At 48.0% G+C, this 22,479-nt stretch overlaps 1 protein-coding gene across 1 annotated transcript; it reads right to left on the minus strand.

Annotated features, from left to right (window-relative positions):
* Positions 1-10,582: 10,582 nt before the first annotated feature.
* On the minus strand, positions 10,583-22,119 carry LOC144149365 (distal membrane arm assembly component 2). The gene is made up of 4 exons (XM_077680933.1): positions 21,470-22,119; positions 17,568-17,788; positions 16,556-16,718; positions 10,583-11,021 (listed from the first exon to the last, which is right to left on the minus strand). The coding sequence occupies exons 1-4, from the start codon at positions 21,778-21,780 to the stop codon at positions 10,751-10,753; spliced, it is 966 nt and encodes a 321-aa protein (XP_077537059.1). The 5' UTR covers positions 21,781-22,119; the 3' UTR covers positions 10,583-10,750.
* Positions 22,120-22,479: the final 360 nt, after the last annotated feature.

Below are 22,479 nucleotides of genomic sequence, written 5' to 3' on the forward strand. Positions count from 1 at the left end.
CCAACACCTTCCCGAGGACATTGAAATTTCTATCGTCTGGACCCCAGGCCATGCTGGCCTTGCCGGGAATGAGGCGGCTCATGCCGCAGCCCGCGATCTCCTTACCCGGGCACTCCCAACCGCAAGGACCGACACCGCCGGGCGCCTCATCTCTGACCATGAAATCCTAACTCCGCTGGACTCTACCTACAGCTCCCTCCTCGCGCACTACACACACACACCAGAAGAACATACCCTCCTCCACACCACAGTCTCTCCAACCACCAAGCTCACATATATCGGCGTCTACAAACAGAAACCTTCTACAACCACACTATCCTCTCCCACATATCTCCGTCCATTTTCCCCCACAACTGCCCACAATGTGACATCCCTCTCACAACCTACCACCTTGTGTATTCATGTCCCCACCACCCCCACCCCATTCACTCCCCCTCCCTTGAGCAGTGGGAGTCTGCGCTGACCAGCTCGGCGCCGGAGCATCAAATCGCCCTGGTGCAACGAGCCCTGGATTCGGCGCAGGCTCGCGGCCTCCTGGACGTAGGAGGCTGACCACGTCCCTTTCCAGCTCCCTTGGCTGCTCAATAAAAAAATGTTTTTTACCACCACCACCTTTGTGGAGAAACCTCTGTGCAGTCAAGGATGCATGTGGTGCACTGCGGCATGCTCCTCTGTATTCGCGAGCTGGGTAGCCAATGTAGCTCATCATTTTGTGAAGCGCCTTTGGCACCTTGTGAAAATCTTGCATCGTTGCATCCGTGAAAAATCTTGCACACGCCTGCTGGTGAAATGGAAAAGCTACAATCAAGGTCTCCATACAGAAGGCCAAGCCTTAGCTGACCTTTTTCCAGTAGAGATCTGCGCATGCGCGACTCTCGCACCCAGTGCCCGTGTCGCCATTTTTGGCAGTAATGATATACAAACCGCTGCCATTTTGCCGTCTTGCTTTTCTGTCAGTACTCACTCTCGCAACCCAGCCTCGTACCCTAACGTAGCACGTTTTGTTTTAAGGCATCTGATATGCGCAGCGCGGCTTGTCGAGCCGGGAAACCAAACGCAGCGCGCACGATGAAGCTTATCTGTCGCGATTGGGCTCTCGCCCAAGGAGCGGCAAGGCCGACCCTGCTACGTTTGCTATCGCTAGTTCCGTTCTGAAAGTAACGAAGGAAATAATGCTTACCCTGCTGGGCATTCGCAGTACGCTGCGAGAACGGTCGCAGAGCTGGACTCCAGGAGCGCAAGCTGCTTGTAGTGCCCAGATTTCATGGACGGGGCACGCATGTGCTCCGCACGTAGATGCCAGCTTCTGCCTCCCGCCACATCGCGTTTCTGATAAAGTACTCGACTTTAAAGTTCCACCCGCGAGACCGTTGCCGGTCACAGAATCCGGCAGCCACATCGCCGAAGTTTATTTTTACTAAAATGATTTACTTTTACATTCATGTCACTTAAATGAACAACCATTCTTTGGCGCTCTTTTCCCTCAGTCGGCCTTGCGCCACAAAAATCCAAACATCATCATCATCACAGAATCCGGCAGCCACATCGCCGAAGTGCCGGTACAGCTGCGTCTTTGTGAACTGAGGCACCTCGCGGAAGTCACTGTTCCATTTACCTTCATTGTACGAACTACAAAAACGTCTGGCACGTCGCAGAGGGCAGGCTGCTTGCGCATGCCATCCTCGCGGTCGCAGGGATGCGCAAGAAAAACGTGTGCGTCAACTGCAAGGAGAAACACATACACACGAACCGCGCTGCGAGGAATGGCCGAATGGCGGTCCGGGCAGTGTGCATCGGGATCCGTGAGGGGGCGGGGTTGCTGCCAATTTTAGTTCATACAAACGGCCGCTAGACGGAGAGAGAGAGAGATGGAACTTTATTCAAGCATCCGGCGTGCAAAGGACACGATTCCCGGCCACGCAGGGCTCGGTCGCGTCCCCTCTATCTAATCACCCTAAGTCGCAAAAGTCCTAGGGCGTCGGGCTTAGACCCCGAGGTGGTTGGTCTCGGCGTCCGCTCGAGCTACTCGGAGCGCTCCCGGCCGCCACCGTCGGCCCCCGACCCCCACCTCCCGCATGGGAGGACGGAGTGCCAGGAGGGACGGGCGGGCGCGGGGCCCCCTTTCGCCTTTGCAGAGCCAGAGCCGCCTCGAGCCGCTGGATGGCCCTCCTCTGTTGTTGGGGCTCCGCAGAGCCCACGCATTCGCGCACGTCCGGTGGGTACGGGTCCTGTGGGTCCTGTCCATCCCCCCCCCCCCCCCACCGTCGCGCACTGCACAGTCACAGCCCCACATGATATGGGTCAGGGTCGCAGTTTCGCGTTCACACACACTGCACCGAGCACTCTCGTAGAGGTCCGGACACACGTGCCGCGCGAGCGCCGGCGTCAGAACAGTCTCTGTCTGTAATTGCCTGAGCTTCACCGCCTCCGCCCGAGACAGGTCCCGGTGCGGGAGCGGAAAAGCACGCCTCTGGTCCCAATGCCAACGAAGCACCCCGCCGTAGTCGGTGAGGGGCTCCGCTTCTTCGTCGTCGTCGATGTCAGTTGTTTCACCGCAGTCCTCGAGGGATGACGACAGCGGACGGGCTGTCGCGACCCGGCACGTGGCGAGACCACGGGCCGCAGCGTCCGCCTCCTCGTTGCGGTTGCATAGTCCGGGTGCCAGCTCCCAGCCCGCGTGGGCCGGGAACCACTCGATGATCGTAGTCCTCGTGACCCCCTGCGCTGCCGCCCCCGTCGTCCGCCAGGACTCCAGGAGCCGCGCAGTGCCACCACATACCACGCCACGCCGCGAGCAAAGTTTCAGATGGCCGTCTTTGAGTCACTGAGCACCATGCGCACACCCGGCAGGCCCAGGGCCAAGGCGATCGCCGCCTCCTCTGCCTGGCTCACCGACCGGGCGCACACGCTGCCCGCCGTCAGTAGTTCACCGGTGACCGGTACTGGAAAAAGGTCCATTGGTCCTCAAGAGGCAGTTGTGCCGATGGCTGCAGCACTCTTTGCAGGCCCACTAGGATGCTCTCAAACATATCTTTGGACACTCCTGTATAGAGCAGGTTTTCAGCAGGTGACATCTGTGATTTGACATATGGGCGTACACTGTAGTTGACTGGTTTGCAGTAACAGTGGTCTACCATTGTGGGGTTCTTCCACTGGGTGGCTTCCTCATGTTTGCAGTTGGAAGGTCAGCTGCAGCAGAGTGCTGCTGTTTCTGCAGTCAATTTTTTTTGCGATGTCAAGTGTGGAAACAAGAAATTTCCAGTGCCTTATTATGGCTTATTTTTTACTGTCGAAAATTTCGTAAAAAAATTTTTGACAGTAAAGAAAACTCAATGGTTTTGGACGTACCTTCGTCTTACTGAAGTTAGAATACCTCCAACCTGTGCTGAGGTGTCTGTAAACATTCGGATCCATCGGAGCAACGTTGCATCAAATTCTCCTGGTGGTATCAAAGCTGTGCAGAGGCAAAGATGCGCTCGGCAAGAAAACTGCTTAGGAGCATAAAAGTAGCAACAAAGGAGGTGTAGTCATTAATGCCCCATGAGGATGTTTGCTACTGGGTGCAGCTTTTCTGAGTGCTTGTTTTGGGGCTGGGTCTGGTGGTGTTCACTTTATTGTTGAGCAGCCAGCCAACAATTAATTGTTAATTATTTTATTTGGACTCCTACTTGTTTGTCCAGATATGGGCAAACTAAATCTCTTTCTTGCTTTTATTCGTTCTTTCCACATCATGGTGATCAGGCTGTTGATGAGAATTCTCTTGGTTCGTCCATTTACAGTACTCTGTGTTCGGGGAGTTGTGTGTGTGCTTTCTTTTTGCAGGAGCTGAGGTTGTGGAGTTGCAGGCATGGGCCACAACAGGTGTGAACAGGGGTGGCTGGAAGCAGTGATTGTTCCTGTTTGGTGCTCTCTGTCCCAGCTGGCCTCTTGCACGGACAATGGCAATAGACAATGGTGCATTTATGCCTGACTTGAAGACATGACGGGTTCCAAAACTGTTGTTAGCCAGCAAAGAGTGGTACCATTTCCTAAGTAATTGTCTTTTGTGATTCCAACAATTACAAATTCACTTGACTCTATTGCAGCAGTTGCATCTTTCTCACATGCAAGCAAGTCTTCTTCTGCCTGACCGTTTCGTGTATTATACACATTAAACTTTGCATAAAATGTGGTCAAAAGCACATTGCTTTGTTTGCCATGTAGCAGCAGCTCCTGAATTTGTCAACTCCTTCGGGTTCCCTTTAAGCAGCTTCATCGTCTGCTCCCACAAATGCTGGACTATTTGCTGCATATCTGTATGAAAATAAAAACGAATAAAAAACAGCAGTATGCACTGTAAGTGGATGTCATGTTACAAAGTGCTTAAACAAAAATAGATCACCAAGCCATGTTTAGAAAATGAAGGAACGTGTCTCAAGAGGCATTACAGGAAGAAATTGAAAAAATAAAGCATGCGCTTTAGCTAATGCACTTCTGTACATGCCCTTAAAAACTTATGCAAATACATATTAATTTTTTTCAGGCATGCCTGCTGAGGTGCGGACCAGTCAGGACTTGCGTGAAGAACCAGTGGAGCCAGACATTACCATCTGCAAGGACCTCCTGCTCCTAGAGGCTTGTGTGCGGAGCTGCTCTACCGTCTCGTCTCATTGCATGAGCCGTTGTTATAACAAAGGAATAAACGTTGTTTAAATGAAATCTTGCTTCAGTGTAGGCTCTTTAATCGATTGCAAGGAAGGCCAAACGGCCGACCTTGTGCGGCTCACTTATAGCCCGAAACGTTTTAATGCGAAATAGTTAACTCGTAGGACAGAAATTTGACAGTGGGGCCAAGAGGTGGCGCACAAAATGTCCAGCATCCCAGACTAAATAACAGGTGGCATGGTGAAGACTTCAAATTTCTTGGCTCGTTGCGATATCAACATTCAGTTACCAGAAGTACCAGTGCTACTTAAAAAAAAACACGGGTTGATATTACGATGGAAACTGAAAAAGTGTTAGAGGTGAGATAAAAGTCAGAAGCGACAGGTGTCTCCCTAAGATGCCCCAAGCGCAGGAGAGACACAAGATAAAAAGATGTGTGCTAAGCAGTATCAATGCAGGGAAGTTAAGTTAACCATAGTAAAAAGGCTGCCTAAGTGGTGAAATGGAGGAGTGGGATAAGAGTATTTACATGTGCATGAGGACAGGAAAAGAATGACAAGACAACACGTTTACCAATTTAATGCGCCTTCGTTCGCTAAGAGAACCTCACAATTTTGTTTGCGGTTTACAATTTGGCTCAAACGAAAAGTTGGCTGCAAAGTGGCTAAGCAGCATTGCCAACAATCTGTTGGCATCAGGTAAGTATTGGCAAACCCATTCCTAAATCGGCATATCTTAGCCAGCTTGTTAACAATGGAGCCGTTCTAGGGCCGGACTTGGCGGCAGTCCGTCCTGGTATCGTGTTACACTCCCTTGAAAGCAAGTTTCTCTGCCCTACAGCAACGGGTTGCAAGTATAGAAAATATTCAAAAAATACAGGATGGTCCCAGGGCCTTCTTATTTTAACGTAAGACTGCTTACCCCTGGAAAAATATCTTCCCAGCAATGCAGTTGTAGATGTGAGGCCAACTTTAAGCAGATTGGTGTAAGCTTGGTTCTTGTAAACTGGCTTTCCCACATTGCCTGTTGCGCAGTGCAGTACGGCCACCTACTGAGGGAGTGTGACTACAGCAAAATAAAAGTATCTCGAACCAAATTATGTGACAATTCGCCACGAAGGGGACTCTACCATTCCGCACAAGAAAGAAGCTTTCGCACTGGGTAGAAGTGGGTCTTGGGCATGCTGCTGTAAGGAGCTCCTCTTTGATCGTCATGGCTCCAAAGAGGTACTGCTCTGAAACATTGTTCAAGCGACGCAGGGTCATTTTATTTGCTGGCAGTGAGAACTGAGTGCCATTGCGCATACTTTCCTTGCCAGAGGTAGGAGGGAGACCAGCGTAGGCAAGGCAGAGCCATATTTTAATGCGAGGTCTTGATGAAAGGATTCAGTCTCCCACCACAGATGTTTTTGAGAACTTGGTGGATGGACGGGGAAGCATAGCGAAAGCAAAGCTCAAACTACAAGCCTAGTTACAAACCATTAAATGGTTTGTAACCTTCAACTTTGAAATGTGTTCGAAACGTGTACTCAGTACCACAGAAGGAATTTGAACACGGTAACTATACAAGTAGCAATTAGACTTATGTTAGGCTAACAAGGACCTCTTGGTCATACTGAGAAGAAGAAATGCTACAAAGAGAAAAAGATGGTGGTGGTGATGATGTGGGCACGGAAGCAACTGCAGGTACGTCGTCATTGTGTGTAGAATGGATGCGTAGGCTTTCATGTGCCACTTGTCCAATCAGTTTCATTGGTGCGGTAGCGATGAACTCTGAACCATCTACATCGACAGCAGCTGTGAATAATGGCGGCACACACAATACTGGTATGTCCGTTTCACACTTCAACACCCAACCTTTTATGCTCACTACATCGCGAGTGCCCTAGTGAGCTGGAATTAGCATTTTGGGATACTCATCAAGCAGTTTATAGTCTCCTGATATTCCTGTCACCATCTTCTGGCATCATCAAATCTTAGCGCCACCTATGAACGAGAGATGACGTATTTAACTGCACACACATTCTGTACGAGATCACCAGAACGTTTGTAGGTATACCCAGAAGTGGGAATTATCAGATAGGGCTGAAGTGGTTCGGGGCACTCATTTCCATTCATATACCTCTCCGCATGTTCACTTTGGAGGTCCTTATGTCAAAGGGCCTCCCCGTAAGGGGCACCTTGAGCAATCTTGGTGGCGGTAGTGGCGACACCGCGGAGCCCGAGCCCTCATACATAAGTTGTGGTCAACCGTGACGATGTGTTTTAAGGTGAAGGGTAGAAACCTCAAACGGTGGCCGTCGGAGCCCAGGTCAAGCTTCGGCGGATGGGCTCCCTGTCTGTTTACCAGGCAGGGAGCTCCGGGACCTCTCAGGCTATCAGGGTAAGGTTTGAGAAGAAAGTCCTCCCGGCTCCCTGCTTTTACACGTATGGTATTTTCAACCCCCCCCCAAACGTGATAGATCCCTGAAAAGGGGCGCACCGAAGTATCTTTTCCCTTATTGCTATCTTTAACATTTCCTGAACCGGATAATTACTCTCGATTTCTTGTCATGGAGTCCCTCAGTCTATCCCACCCTCGCATCTCAGTCAGTCTTCTTGATAGCAAAATATCTTGAAGCCATAATGGGAAAATCGTATAAGGCCAAAAAACTAAGGTCTGGTGAACTCCTCATCGAGGTAAATGACAAGCAGCAGTCCACAAGGCTTCTAGCTCAGACTACACTGGTCCAAGCCTACAGAAAGGCCCAAAAAGCCAAATCCTAGAGTAACAGCCCCGAAAGACACATGAACACACATAAACACAGACTCCAGTAGCTCCTAAATCTCCATAATAGGAAGAGAAAATAGCCAATGGAACTGTAGGGGCCTCCTTAAAAATCTTGATGATGTCTATAAGATATTGCATTCGAACCAGCCAAGCGTGATGTGTCTTCAGGAAACACATTTGAATTCCAATCACACAAATTTCTTGAATAGTTACATGGTATTGAGAAAGGACAGGGATGGATGCACACACTCTTCTTGCGGTGTGGCCATAATCACCCGCAAATCGTTAGCATGCCACCCTGTCCCATTGAACACTGTCCTTGAGGCTGTAGCAATTCCACAATAATATTTAATAGGTTGATAGCGGTATGCTCCATATACATTCCTCCTGATCTTGCACTTTCGAGTCCTGACTTCGAGGCTCTGGTTGACCTGCTGCCCGAACCATACATCTTAACAGGCGACCTTAATGCGCACAATTGTCTTTGGGGCTCTTCTCGTACGGATGCCCGAGGTAGCCTGATAGAGAAATTCCTAACATCTTCAGGAGCATGCCTGTTCAACAAAAAACAGCCTCCATACCATAACTTAGGATTCAATACGTACTCAAATCTTGACTTGGCTATTGGTCCTGCAATTCTCTTTCCATGTCTTAAGTGGGGTGTGGGCATGGACCCATATGGTAGTGACCACTTCCCCACCTCACTAACATATATAGGTAAAGGCCCAAGCAGTCCATCTTCCCAGAACAGGTACAATGAAGCAAGAGCAAACTGGAATACATTTACCGAAACATCCAAACTACACTACACATCCATAACACACCTACACGTAGATGAAGCTGCCCAACTCCTCACGGCGCACATCGTCAACGCCGCCGAGAAGTCCATTCCCCACGCCTCTGGTGCTCCGCGCAACCAGAGGAGGCCGTGGTGGAGTGAGGACTGTAGGCGGGCACAAGAGGCCCAGAACAAGGCATGGGGTATCTTTTGTCGGTACCCAACATCGGGTAACCTTATTTTGTTCAAACGAGCCAAGGTGTTCGGAAAACGTGTGCACCGTGAGGCAAAAAGAGATAGTTGGCGCTCATTCATAACATCCATAAACTCACACACAGACACGCAAGGTATGGACACGTATACGCAAACTCAAAGGACAACAGACACACAGCCTGTCCCTGGTAGTACACCAGGGGACACACTGGAAGACCAGGCTAACACACTCGCACAACACTTCCAACACGTGTCCAATTCAGCACACTACACGAACACTTTCCTGAAGTATAAAGACTCTAGTGAAAAGAAGTCCCTACACGACAACAACAAATCACAGACTTCTTACAACTCCCTGTTTTCAGTACATGAGCTGAGGGCTGCTCTGAGCACATGTAAACCCTCATCACATACTCAATGTTACAACACTTACACGCAGACATGAAACACTTCTACATCTATATAATAAAATATGGCGTTCGGGGCGCATTCCAAAGTCTTGGAGGGAGGCCATAGTAGTGGCTTTCTTGAAGGAGGGAAAGGACCTGTCGTCCCCCTTAAGTTACCGTCCTATAGCCGACAAGCTGCCTGTGCAAGCTCTTCGAGAAGATGATCAATCTTTTTTTTATGAAACTTGACAAAAATCGGCTACCGCGAGCTGCAATACTGCAGCACTTTCTTTGCAGTTTAAATACACATGTCCAGAATTTCAGTGACGCTTCTAAAACCTCCACTATGGTGTCGTGCGCTTCTTATGGTCCAAATTTCAATGCAGCCAGAACCATGAGCATGCACACAACAATTTTTTCAGCAGAAGCGTATGGAATTTTACTGATTGTACGACACATTCTTGAAAATCAAATTCTCAAATCCATTATCTATACAGATTCCTTGAGTGTTACTCGCGCACTATCATCGCAAAAGCCACCCAAAAACCACATAGTTAATCTTGTATTCAACACTATCATGTCTGTGTATGCGCAAAAGCATGAGCTGCTCCTCTGCTGGGTCCCAGGACACGCTGGGATTGCTGGGAACGAGTTGGCAGACGAGAGGGCCACTGCTGCTGCACTCGGGAACACTGTAGACATTACAACGATACCCTACACAGACCTCAAGCCACACATAAGACAACACTTGCGTAGAACATGGCAAACACACTGGAGTGAACAGTCAGACAACAAACTACATGTAATAAAGCCACACTTGGGACGATACACAACTGCCTCACACAACAGACACACCGAAGTGACCTTAGCAAGTTACGGATAGGCCACACACGGATAGTGACCTTAGCAAGTTACGGATAGGCCACACACACGTAACACACTCCCACCTGCTCACTGGATCGCCAAGACCCATGTGCAGCGGGTGTGGAGAGGCCCTATCCGTTATCCACATGCTCATCCCATGCAAGGCACTTGACAGAATTATGACAGAATCCCGGCGTGACCGCACCGCTTTGTGCGGACATCAAAACACTGCGGAGGCCGGTAGGGGCGTTGTTTCGACCACGGCGCTGCGGGAGCTGAACGGCTGAGCTGCCGAAAGGTGCTAGGCCTACCATTGCGGCAGAAATTCGATGACCGCTTTCAATAAAAGTCCTGATGGCGACTTCTATTGTGATTCCGGGCTATATTATCGCTTTCTTTCCCGTGTGTGGAACTTTATTTTTGGCAACAGTGCTTTTCTGGGCAGCGGTTATGCCTGTAGCTCGGGGTACGTGCACCCATTTGTGAATGTGCCGGCGGCCCGGCGCCCGCTCGCCATTTGCGGGGCCGTGCACGTGAAGTGACATCACGAGTTTTGGACAAGCGCTGTCGCATCACTTCTTTTGGCTTTCACAGGATGATGTCACGCTGATGTCCATTTGCTGATTGTTGCTCCGCGCACTGCTCCGTCGGCGCGATAAATGACATCCAATTGAAGTATGTTCTTCGCGTCGCAGGCCGCTCATATTTCAGCCAGGGTATTCTGTTGAGTAAAGGAAGTAAACTGTGCAATAATATTAATGCCAAAAATTGGTGTCAGCATTCCTTTAAGCGTTTTGTTGAACCCGAACATTTTGTCCCTCTCAGAAAGCGTGCATTTTAAACTGAGAGGTGAAGAAAGCCTGCCATGCAGGGAGCTGAAGCTCCCAAAATACCAAGCACTCGGAGAGTTAAACTCAAGATACAGTTCAGAGAAAACAAATGCAAAGCTTTATTCCTCACTGCTCTAATATTTACACCGTCGATTCAAATTCTTACACACCCTGTGTACATTTGAAGAGATTTTCGAGGAAAAAGAAACAGTATATCCGATCTTTCGAAGCCACACTATTATTTACACCATTGATTCAAATTCTCAGGAGCTCTGTTTTGCCCCTCTCTTTGTCGGCTCTCCGGTATCCTCTTCCGCCCCCTCTCCAGAGGCGATGTTTTCTTCCATCCTCTGTGCCTCCGGTTGTCGGTCCACAAGCTCTTCCTCCTTCCGCTCAGGAGGAGGAGGGATCTCAGAGTCCACGTAGCTGATGCCGAGCACCTTGCATCCAGGTAAGGCCTCCTCCAGCATCAGGGCAACCAACTTGAGGTGTGGGACGTGTGTCAGGTGTCCCAGTGTCAGCGTCTTCAGCTTCCTGCATCGCAAAACAATCCGACCTCAGTAATTGCAGCGTACAACAGTGGCTGTGGGTGTGTGGCATGCACGTTTCTTTTCTTGACTCCAGTAAAATTGTACCCACAAGGATTTGAACATGGTTCCCTGACTAAAAAAATTTTAAGGCACATGAACGTTTGATTGATTGTAGGGTTTAACGAGCCGACGCAATGCAGGCAATGAGGTGCGCCGCAGTGGAGGGCTCCGGGTTAATTATGGCCACCTGGGGATCTTTAACGTGCACCGAAATCTCGTACACGCAGGTATTTCCCTTTTCCCCTCCATAAGAAAATCGGCCGCCGTGGCCGGGAATCGAACCCGCGACCTTGTGCTCAGCAGCACAACGCCTAAGCCACTGAGCCACCGTGGTGGGTACATGAAAATTTGGTTGATTAAAAAAAAATTGCCTCGTTAGAATAACTGCCACTTTTAATGCAAAATTCACTAAAACAAGCTATATAATGAGGAAGTCAGAGAATGTGGCTGTGGCTCCTTAGCTACTTTCCCGCACTAGAGCTGTGACGCATTATGGCTCACTTGCGTGATTGGCTGAGGCCGACAAAATCGAAGACAAGTTAAGCGGATATCCTGAGCTATCTGTGCTTAAAACTTAGCGCATATTATTTAAAGCACTAAGAATTGTTGGCTGAGCAATTGAAGTTACGAACGAGTGGTAGTAATATGTATGTGTTTACGGCACAAGGGCATCAAGCCCAAGAGCGCCATGTCAAAATGAGTGGTCTTTAAGACAGTAAAATACTATTGGGATGCATGTGAAAAGGCTAAAAAATAAATAACTGGTATGGGGTGTACGAGGCCCTTAGTCTAACGTGTGAAAACAGTCACGGTGAAATGATGATGTCAACACAGGACGTAAAGAGTTCCAGGAGCCTTATAAATGTCCCATGCGTTGTCAAGAAATAACTTGGTCCTGGCGCATACCATCTTGGAATTACGCGCAGTAGGTAATAAGTTTTAAAAATCCAATATCTCGGACGTAAGATAAAACGCAATTCGAGGGAAATATAGGGTTCATATGCTAAAAATAGCGATAGGTGTAGAGATATGGCATGTTTATAAATCTCAGAAAAGTGTCGGCATCCAATGTTTTAAAATCCTGTGCATCCAATTCACATATAGAGAACTGAGAGCTGCCCCCCCCACTTCTGTTGCATACTGGTGGTTGTGTGCTCTTTGATAGATAAGGATGAGTACCATATGTGTGGCCGATTCTCTGCGTGCATATATATATTTCAGTAAATCTGTTTCATTTTTCTGAAGTATATTTACCCGACTGCAGCTCTATTAAATGTAATTTGTTAAGTGTTTGTTCATTCCATTCCTGTGGTCATTGTTGATGATCGTTAGAGTTTTTGGGCGCAAGGCCAACTGGGGCAAAGAGCGCCAAACAAAAGTATCTAAAATAAAATATAGGCTACTAAAGCCAAAATAACAATAAAATCAATTAACGGCAATGGTGATGGCTGGTGTATAGGGCCAGATATGATTATGCGTGATAGGAGATGAGGTTTAAAAACTTGACGTCGGACAAATACTCAAACACACGTTTCACGGAAACAATGGCATCATCACCTAGGAAAAACGATGGATGTAGGGGAATATGTTGTCTGTAGAGTTCTCTGAAGTGTTTGTGTCGTGTTGTGTGAAGTGCCTTGCATGTGATTAGTATGTGCACTACGGATAGGGCCTCTCCGCACCTGCCGCACTGGGGTCTAGAAGATCCCGTCAGCAGATACGAGTGCGTCGCATGGGTGTGCCCTATCCGCAGCCTACCCAAGGCGACTTCCGTGTGTCTGTTGTGTGAGTCAGTTGTGTACCGTCCCAAGTGTGGCTTTATTACATGTAGTTTGTTGTCTGTCTGTTCGTCCCAGTGTGTTTGCCATGTTCTGCGCAGGTGTTGTCTTATGTGTGGCTTGAGGTCTGTGTAGGGTACCGTTGTAATGTCCACAGTGTTCCTGAGTGCAGCCGCACCGGCCCTCTCGTCTGCCAACTCGTTCCCAGAGATCCCTGCGTGTCCTGGGACCCAGCAGAGGACCACCTCATGCTTTTGTGCATACACGGACATGATAGTGCAGAATACAAGATTAACTATGTGGTTTCTGGGGGGCTTGTGCGATGACAGTGCGCGAACAACACTCAAAGAATCTGTATATATGATGGAATTGGGAATGTGATTTTCAAGGATGTGTCGTACAATCAGTAAAATTCCATACGCTTCCGCTGAAAAAATTTATGTGTGCACGCTCATGGTTCTGGCTGCATTGAAATTAGGACCATGAGCAGCGCACGACACCATAATGGAGGTTTTAGAAGCGTCACTATAAAATTCTGCACATGTGTATTTAAACTGCAAAGACAGAAAGTGCTGCAGTATTGCAGCTCGTGGTACACGATTTTTGTCAAGTCTCATAAAAGAGAGGTCACACGACACAGGGCGAACTTGCCAAGGCGGTAAACTGTTAGAAAAGGATGACCTGTACACATCTAAAAACGAAGCACTGAGATCCGAGGCTCGCTCTCTCACTCTCAGTGAAAAGGGCAGAGGAACGGATGGGCGATTTGCAAAGAGCAGAGATGTTGATGTATCGTTAAAGACAGGATAAAAAGGGTGATTATTCAGTGATGAAATTTTAAAAGCATATAGCAAGTCCATGTACGTTCGTTGGTTCTCAAGGCTCCACTTATCACACTCGACATACAGACTCTCGACAGGGCTAGTGCGAAAAGCACCCGAGGCGAGACGGAGCCCCAAGTGTAGCACTGGGTCAAGCATTCGCAACGCTGTTTTAGTCGCCGACCCATATACCACACTGCCATAGTCTAAACGAGACCCAACCAATGCAGTATACAAGCGAAGCAGGAGTTCTTTGTCGGAACCATAAGATTGATGGGAGAGAACCTTAAGTATATTCATTGTTTCCAGACATTTATGTTTAAGTTCCTTGATGTGTGGAATGAATGTGAGTTTCTGGTCAAACACAACACCTAAGAACTTGTGCTCCTTGTTCACAGGAAGCGACACGCCATTAAGAGTAATGTCTGGGTCCGTATGGACCCCGCGCTTCCTGGAGAACACAACGCAGGAGCTTTTTACAGGATTTAATTTAAAACCATTCTTGTCTGCCCAGCCGGCAAGTTTCTTTACACCAAGCTGGACTTGACGTTCGCAGATTGACATATTGCATGATTTATAGGATATCTGCACGTCATCTACATACATGGAATAAGAGATTGTAGGTGGCAGTGCCTTACCAAGAGAGTTCATTTTTACTATGAAGAGAGTGCAGCTCAACACGCCACCCTGTGGCACGCCATTTTCTTGCACGTAAACGTTTGAGAGTGCACAACCAACTCTTACTCGAAACGTTCTGTCTGACAAGTAACTAACAAGAGTGTTTAACATGTTACCCGAGACACCGAATGACTTGAGGTCCCTAAGGATCCCATAACGCCAAGCGGTGTCGTATGCCTTTTCAAGGTCGAAGAAGACAGTTAAACAATACTGCTTATGCGCGAAGGCATCCTTGATGTACGAGTCAAGAGCTACCAGCTGATCGTTCGTCGATCGCCCCACCCTAAAGCCTGCCTGGCAGCTCTCGAGAAGACCGTTGTACTCGAGGAAGTACACGAGCCTGCGATTTACCATCTTCTCGAAGAGCTTGCACAGGCAGCTCGTCAGGGCTATAGGACGGTAGCTTGAGGGGGACGACGGGTCCTTTCCCTCCTTCAGGAAAGCTACAACTATAGCCTCCTTCCAAGAGTTTGGAATGTGCCCCGAAAGCCAAATCTTGTTATATAGGTGTAAGAGTGTTAGAAGAGTGTCTGCGTGCAGGTGTTGTATCATTGTGTATGTGATGTTGTCTGGGCCTGGAGCTGAGGGTTTACACGTGCTTAGAGCAGCCCTCAGCTCATGTAGTGAAAACAGGGAGTTGTAAGAAGTCTGTGATTTGTTGCTGTCGCGTAGGGACTTCTTTTCACAACAGGCTTTATGTTTCAGGAAAGTGTTTGTGTAGTGTGCTGAACTGGACACGTGTTGGAAGTGTTGTGCGAGTGTGTCAGCCTGGTCTTCGAGTGTGTCCCCTGTAGTGCTGACCAGAGGCAGGCTGTGTGTTTGTTGTTCCTTGAGTTTACGTATTTGTGTCCATACTTTCCTTGTGTCTGTGTAGGAGTTTATTGATGTTATGAATGTACGCCAACTCTCTCGTTTTGCCCCACGGCGCACACGTTTTCCTAACGCCTTGGCCCGTTTGAACAAGAGGAGGTTTCCCGACGTGGGGTACCGACGAAGGACACCCCACGCCTTGTTCTGGGCCTCTCGCGCCCGCCTACAGTCCTCATTCCACCACGGCCTCCGCTGGTTGCGCGGGGCACCAGAGGCGTGGGGAATTGACTTTTCGGCGGCGTCGAGGATGTGTGCCGTGAGGAGTTGGGTAGATTCTTCAACGTGTAGGTGTCCTATGGATGTGTGGTGTAGTTTGGATGTCTCTGTAAATGTATTCCAGTTAGCTCGTGTTTCATTGAACCGATTATGGGAAGATGGACTGCATGGGCCTTTAGTCATTAGTTCATTCATTAGTTCAGCGCTGCACGAGAATACTGAATGACTTTTAGCGGCCAAATGAGGTTCGGCAGCTCATTCAGCACCCAAATGAGTAGCCTCCACAGCAGTGGCGCGTCACTAGACACGGAAGTTCAGTAATACACCAAAGAATACTGTTTCTAAAAAGTGTCAGTAAAGCTATATTTTCCCCTTCTTATTGCTTTTCAAACAAAAAAAAAAGACAAACAAGTACTTAAAAAAAAAATCTCGTCCCCTATACACGCGCTACCCTGATAGGGATTTCATGCGGACTTGTCTGAGCATGTGATGCCAATTTATGTCACCTAAACGATGATTTTCTCCTTTTTAACTTAAAAAAAATTATCTGTTTCGTTTTAAAAAAGCTAATATGTATGAAAAAATTCTAGATGCACTTGAACTACAATTTTTCGACCTTGATAATCGTCACTGCAATCACTATCAAATGACATTTGTTTCACCATGTAGACCCGCACAGCCAAACCAAGTTTCACTAACAGCTAACGTCATTTCCTTTGAATGACATTAGATTTATCTAGTGACAGGGGTATTACACCAGTTCAAGGCTGCCTGTGTTGTAGCAACACCGAAGTTAAGCCAACAAGTCCCAGTTTTCAGGCAACTAATCATTTGTGCAACCCCCTCCCACCCTCTCTGCAATACATGGCTTGGCGACACACGACGCACACTTGACACGGAGTACGTTGCGTGAAATACTAACGCAAACCCAAATGGTCCGACAGCACGAGTTTCTTGGGATAGATCAGACCACAACATCACCACTTAACCAGTTGAAAGCAGAATTACCTTGAATGTTTTTTTTCTTCCTCCTGCACTAAGTTTGTGCAGTTTACAGTAACACATCATTGCCACCCTGACAACAGTTTCTGATTGGGGTAAAACGGCCTCCTCACCGAAGCCTGTAGAGTGCAGAGAGGCCCCGCTCGGTAATCTGCGGGCAGCCAGACAGGTCCAGGTGCTCCAGGGTTTCCCGGAACTGGCTCAGCCGGTCCAGGAACCAATCGTCCACGTTGGGGTTCCCACACAGCCGCAGCGCCTTCAGGCCTTCCAGGCAGGCTGGGGGGAAAAAGGGGGTGGGAACACTACAGGGCTTGACCTAACGCCTACGCTGTTCACTGTTCTTCTTAGGCCCACGACATCTCACTACCCAATTTTAAAGTTTTGCGCACAATTAGGTGAACAGTTTTAAGGCATGTCTCAAAAATGAAACAAATTCGTCAGTCCACCCAGGCCCTACAAGTTCTAATGTGAGAATCACGGCCACTATCCTCCAATTCATTTCTGATAAAAGGAAAGCAATTTCGGGGTTTTGTACACAAGTTGTGGTGCCATTAGGATGTCTGCGAGGAAGAAAAATTCATCATGACTCTTATAATGCGCTTCGACTGAAACGAGAAAAGGCAAAAATACAAGACATCGCTAAAATCTCGAGGTTCATCTAGTCGTCGACAAAAAAGAATTAGTACAGTAGCAGACTCGCATCCAGTTATAACTCATACCCACGCGGGGTATTGGCCAAGGCTAATGGTCATTGTTGAGGAAAGACTAAGACAACAAGCTTGTATAGGGCACCATCACCACCATCAACCAAACCAGTAGAAGAGGAAGTGGAACAAAGGCGTTCTGAGCGCTGCCCCAGGTCCAGTTTTTCAAGTCGCTACACTGCATTCTATTCTACGATGGGTGCACGCCCTGCACTTTCTACACAATGCGGAATCTTATTTATGAGCGGTGATCGGCTGTACTACCATACCACAGCGTCAAACAATTTAGACCATGACAAACCACTCCAGGGCAGAGTGGGCTGAGATAGCTCCAGTGTGAACTCCCGCGTGGCCGCAAGATTGACTAAGTACTTTCTAAAGTGTTACTGCAACACCCTAGTGTGGTGCACAGCCCACTCACTGAGGTTATCCAGGCCCTCGTAGTACAGCTCCGTGTCCGTGGCGTCGATGGCCTCCAGGACCCACCCAGGCTCGTACTTGTACGGAAGGCCCGTGTCGTCATCCTCGGTCTTCGTGTGCCAGCCATCCTTGCCGCGAAACTTGACGCGAGCTCCCCGGAAGACGAGGAACGAGGCAGCTGCCAGGTCCGGGCCAAGGATGCCGTGCCGCTCCGGGAAGAACCTGAGCAGCAATGACCACAGCAACCGTTTTCCTCACAAACGCATCAATGTGGAAGCTAGACGGGAGGTGGAAACAAGGGGGAAACCTGGTAGCGGTTCTATCGTACGCTATGACGCACTTCTACCGTACCATATGATGTGTTAGAGGTGATGGGAAGAACTAATGTGAGACAGAGTGCTGAGAGAATGATGGCAGCGTGGCGTGACAGAACGCTCAGAGGCCACAAAGCACGCGGCGGGCGGGCGGAAAGTGACAGTGAGAAGCGTGGGGTGTAGTATGTGTGTAGAAATGAAAGAATCTTTAAAAAGCCCTTGTGACAGGCCTAGCAATGTATCCGTCTGAACTTTGACAGGCCTGGTTTAAATTAAAAAAAAAAAAATACTCATCCATCTGTAACAAGTGTCGCACCATCCTGAATCTTGCTAGTCATTCTCTTTCCAGATTTGCAGCAAGCAGCCCAGCTGCGCATTCCGTGTGCCACATCTATTTAACAGAACAAGTGTGAAGTGCTAAAAGTGAGCTTCCAAATTATCATGCAAGCAGGATCATGGAATGCTTAAAAAGAAAAAAGGCGCTGCTGTTGCTCATTCTACTTCTGCCAGCCAACATGCACTGCCGCTCTTGCTCCAAGAAGATATAACCCTCGGTTTTAAGCTGCGTTACTCTCCCTGATTATCCTGACAGCACCTGGATTGGCAGCAAGCTGCCATCGAGTGATGGAATCGGTGTGGAGAGCCTGCGGATTGAGAACACAATTGAGTCGTAGAGTCAGAAAACATAAGAAACACAGCACCGTAGAAAGCTCACCCAGCAACGAAGAAGCCTAGACAAGGTCAATTTCGCAGCTGTGTGCAAGTAGCAACGGGGAGCAAGATTGACGGAACAGGGACATAAACTTTCTGATGGAACAATTTTTTTGTAGGGTTTCCTCAACACGATTAAAGCATTTTTTTTTTTAAATTCAGGTTTACATGCTATTCTGTCTGCATGGGGCCTTAGAGATAGAAAAAATTAACTTAGCACTCCTGCTTTTTTGTGTACATTCTGCTCTGCAGATGCGCCTTTTCAGGATCAGCTTCAAAAACTTTAAACTGGCTGTAGCAGGAACATACACCATTAAGATTTTCCTAAAATAGTCGCATATTTTCATGAGTGGGAATGGGTTGAAAAATTCGGGTAGTCTACCAAGTTGACATTTCCAAATTCCCTGACTTATACAAGTGCTTGTTTTAGGTCAAGACAGGCTGACACCATGTTGCCAGATGCTGTAACTCTCTAAAATAGCATGTTGTAAAAAAAAAAAACACATAATACAGTTTGAATGGTAACGAGTAACTTTTATTTCATTTGAAAAAGTAGCAAAATTCACAGTAAATAAAATATTAAAAACAAAAAATCCCGGGCCATTGCCCCTAACGTGAAACCTGGGGAGGGGCGAAGCATGCAGTGCATAAGTATATTCTTGGCGCCTTGGCGTTTTTGCCAACGCAGATGAAACCTTTGGGGGGTACAGGTATACAGCTTTGCTGTAAAAGTCTCATGTCTGAAGCATGAAACGGTCCCGCGCAAGGTGTAAATGAGTGTCCCGGTGTTTTTTTAGTACACGTTACGTTCTAGCACGAGGCGCAAACGAGTTTCCCAGTGTTTTAGCACCGTGACTAAATGAGACAAACGAGGATTACGATGATGATGACGACAACAGGAGACGCCGACAGCACCAGCCCCTAAGGGGCTCCGCTCCTACAAAAAGTGTAAAACTGTACTACCGTGTTCTCAGCTCAAGCACAATGCCTCAGTGCTGTACTTCACTGCTTCAAAGAATTTATTTTGGTTTCGATGAGGGACAGCTGTAGCTCGGCATCAGCCAACACTTTGTTTTTTGAGCTCAAGCTCCTTCAATGCAGCGGTGGCACATTTCCTTTCCTGTTGATTCCTCAATGCGTCAGCCTTTTTTTTTCCACGTCCTCCCCATCTTTTCCTTCCACCACGCCTTCGCCCCAGACCAGATTGTTCCTTCCGATTTTTGACTGGCTGATAGAATATCTCTGCTCAACGGACACATTTCCATGCAAAAGAGAGAGGATCATCTCGACAAAAGTGGACAGGTCCTTGTTCGCACCACAGACGCCTGCCCAAAGGGCGTCCAGCCGATGCGTGCCCCTGTCAAAACTTTTCAGTGCTGCCTGCACATGCTTGTAAGATTGCAAAGCACGATCTGCTTCCGTTCCGGTCAACCAGTGATGTTCCGTTAAAACTTCGAGTGCATCACCTAAATGTCTTTCCGCGAGCTCAGACATCAGCGTGCACGCGAGATCTAGACATATCGATCCCCTCGTCAGTTTGAGCTTCAAAACACCGCCCTTTCCGCAATCTTTTTGGCGCAGTCCTTCACAAAAGGGGCACAGTCCCTCCTAAATGCGAGGATAGCCAAATCTGAAAGTTTTCATTTCCTTTCAAAGTTTTTGCTTTAAACTTTCAGGAAACTTTAAAGTTTCCTTAAAGGTTTCACTCCCTTTGTAAATCACAACTAATTTTCTCTCATAGAAGCACAAATTCCCTCAGCTTTTTCAGGTTATTCAAAGAGCCTGAGAATTCCCGGTTTTCCCACTTGGCAGACGCCCTGGTTGATACGCGTATGCTCGAAGCAGAATAGTGTATCAGAAACAGGTTGAACAGTGACGGATTCAAACGGAGAGGGTGTTTCGGGACAAATTGGATGAAGACGGGTCCAAGCAATCTGAGTGTTCAATTAGCGTGTACCACAGCCTTGAATCTTTTGAAAGCCATAAGCAATAAAACCGAGCCATCTCCACCAACATGAAACCTGGGGAGGGGCGATGCATGCAATGTACAAGTGTACGATGCGGTTTCAGTGCATGCTGTGTTTTTGAAGTTATAATAAAGCGTATAATGCAGTTCCGATGCTGAACGCTCGGCGTCTTAGGCTTTGGTGTTTTTGCCCACGGAGATGAAACCGGTGGGGGGTAGAGGTACTTTGCTGTAAAAGTCTCGTGCCTTTGAAGCATGAAACGTTTTAGCGGAGGCGTTGGAAAACGAGTGTCCCGCCGTGTTCTTTTAGTACGTGCTTTTGCCCATGGAGATGAAACACTGTACCGCGAGGGATTGGAAAACGAGTGCCCGGATGTTATAGTACCGTGACTACATGAGATGCCAACAGCCCGAGCCCCTATGGTGCTGTGTCCCTAAAACGGCCTCTTTAACACTAAGCAGTCGCGAAAAAAGCATGCCAGTTTTTACAACTCCCAGTGTGCATGAATTGCCCAATGCATAAAAAAAAAGTACGAATGCGTACCAGTGCTTATAAAGCTTAACTGGCCTTAAAATTTGTGTGCGTGTATTGCGTATGTGACCTAAGCAACTCAATTTTGGGCGCGTGAATTCGTGGTAGCGCTTTTCTTTGTGCTTTTTTTTTCAGCCTACAGAAAAAGTCACACTAAAAAAAAAAAAAAAACGCCTAGAGCAGGCCATTTCTCACCAACGTCCGGAAATAAAGTTCTTGACGCATAAAATGAACCTGGTCCGACATCCTACCCGTTTTTATTATTACTTTTTTTTTTTAGGCAAGGACGCGACATGCGACCTTCACTGCCCTCAACCCGTCACGCGCACAACGGTCGAGCTCAATAAGCACTGGACTGCACAACGTTTTAGCACACTTACCTCTGGCTAGCGGCGCGCAAGTTGGCTTCTCTTTTCAGCTTCCGCTCAAAAGTGGCTTCTCGGGTGAAGTAGGTTGGAATCTTGTGCATGCCAGAGACAAAATCCGGGCTGAGGCCCTTGAAGAACGACCCGGCAGTTTCCAGAATATTGGGCCGCGAGTCGATGGCCACGTAATCGTCATTCGTGTTAACATATTTCGCCGTTTTCTCTGCTGTCTTGTCGCTGCTCATGAAACGGCTGCCATGGAGCGGGAGGTTGGCACGCGTGGCCTCGAGGCCCGAACCCAGGGTCCGTCCCAAGTGCCGCAACATCTCACTAAATACGTCGAACGAACGGGGAAATACGTGTGTCCAAGGCGCTACTGGCGCTGGGTGTTCCAGTCTCGAAATAAACCGGTCAGACGTCCCAGCAAGCTAAAAACGTGCCGGCCTTCAACAGATGCGCACCGCAACGTTAGGAATACCGCGACACAAATGAAGGTCGCGCCTTTTTCGTACGCATACAAAGAGGAACTTCAGCACGTTTTCATCTTGTAACTTTTCTTTCCGCTTGCACAGAAATTCACCGAGCGCGGTGCATCACGAGCATCGCACATAGACAAAATGGGAAAAACAGACGTGAATACACGATGGACGTCAAAATAAAATGAAGCTGTGGAGCAAAAAAAGTTGGTCATAAAACCGAAACTGCACTGGCGGTCAGTGAATGAAGCTGTCAACGAAAAATTTGCAAAAAGCAAGCGAAACAGTGCGAGAAAGCTTGTGCAGTTATTGAAAAAAGATATTTTGTATGCGTTACGCCCCTACGCCAGCTTGATAAATCCGCACGTCAGCGATGTAAGGGGTCCGGTTTGTTTACAATTATTAAACGTATTTCGTCAAAAGAAGTGAATATCGCTTTAACTAAGTGACAGCTGATGTAAAAAAGGCGTTTGTAAATACAAACGTTCTACTAGAAATGTGTTGACGCATCCTACCGGGGAAGTGGACATGTGCGTCGTTACCCTGTGC

The sequence above is a fragment of the Haemaphysalis longicornis genome, unplaced genomic scaffold (genome assembly GCF_048455015.1).
Source record: "Haemaphysalis longicornis isolate Haplotype H1 unplaced genomic scaffold, Haemaphysalis longicornis Haplotype H1 scaffold_8, whole genome shotgun sequence".
NCBI classification, from domain to species: Eukaryota; Metazoa; Arthropoda; class Arachnida; order Ixodida; family Ixodidae; genus Haemaphysalis; species Haemaphysalis longicornis.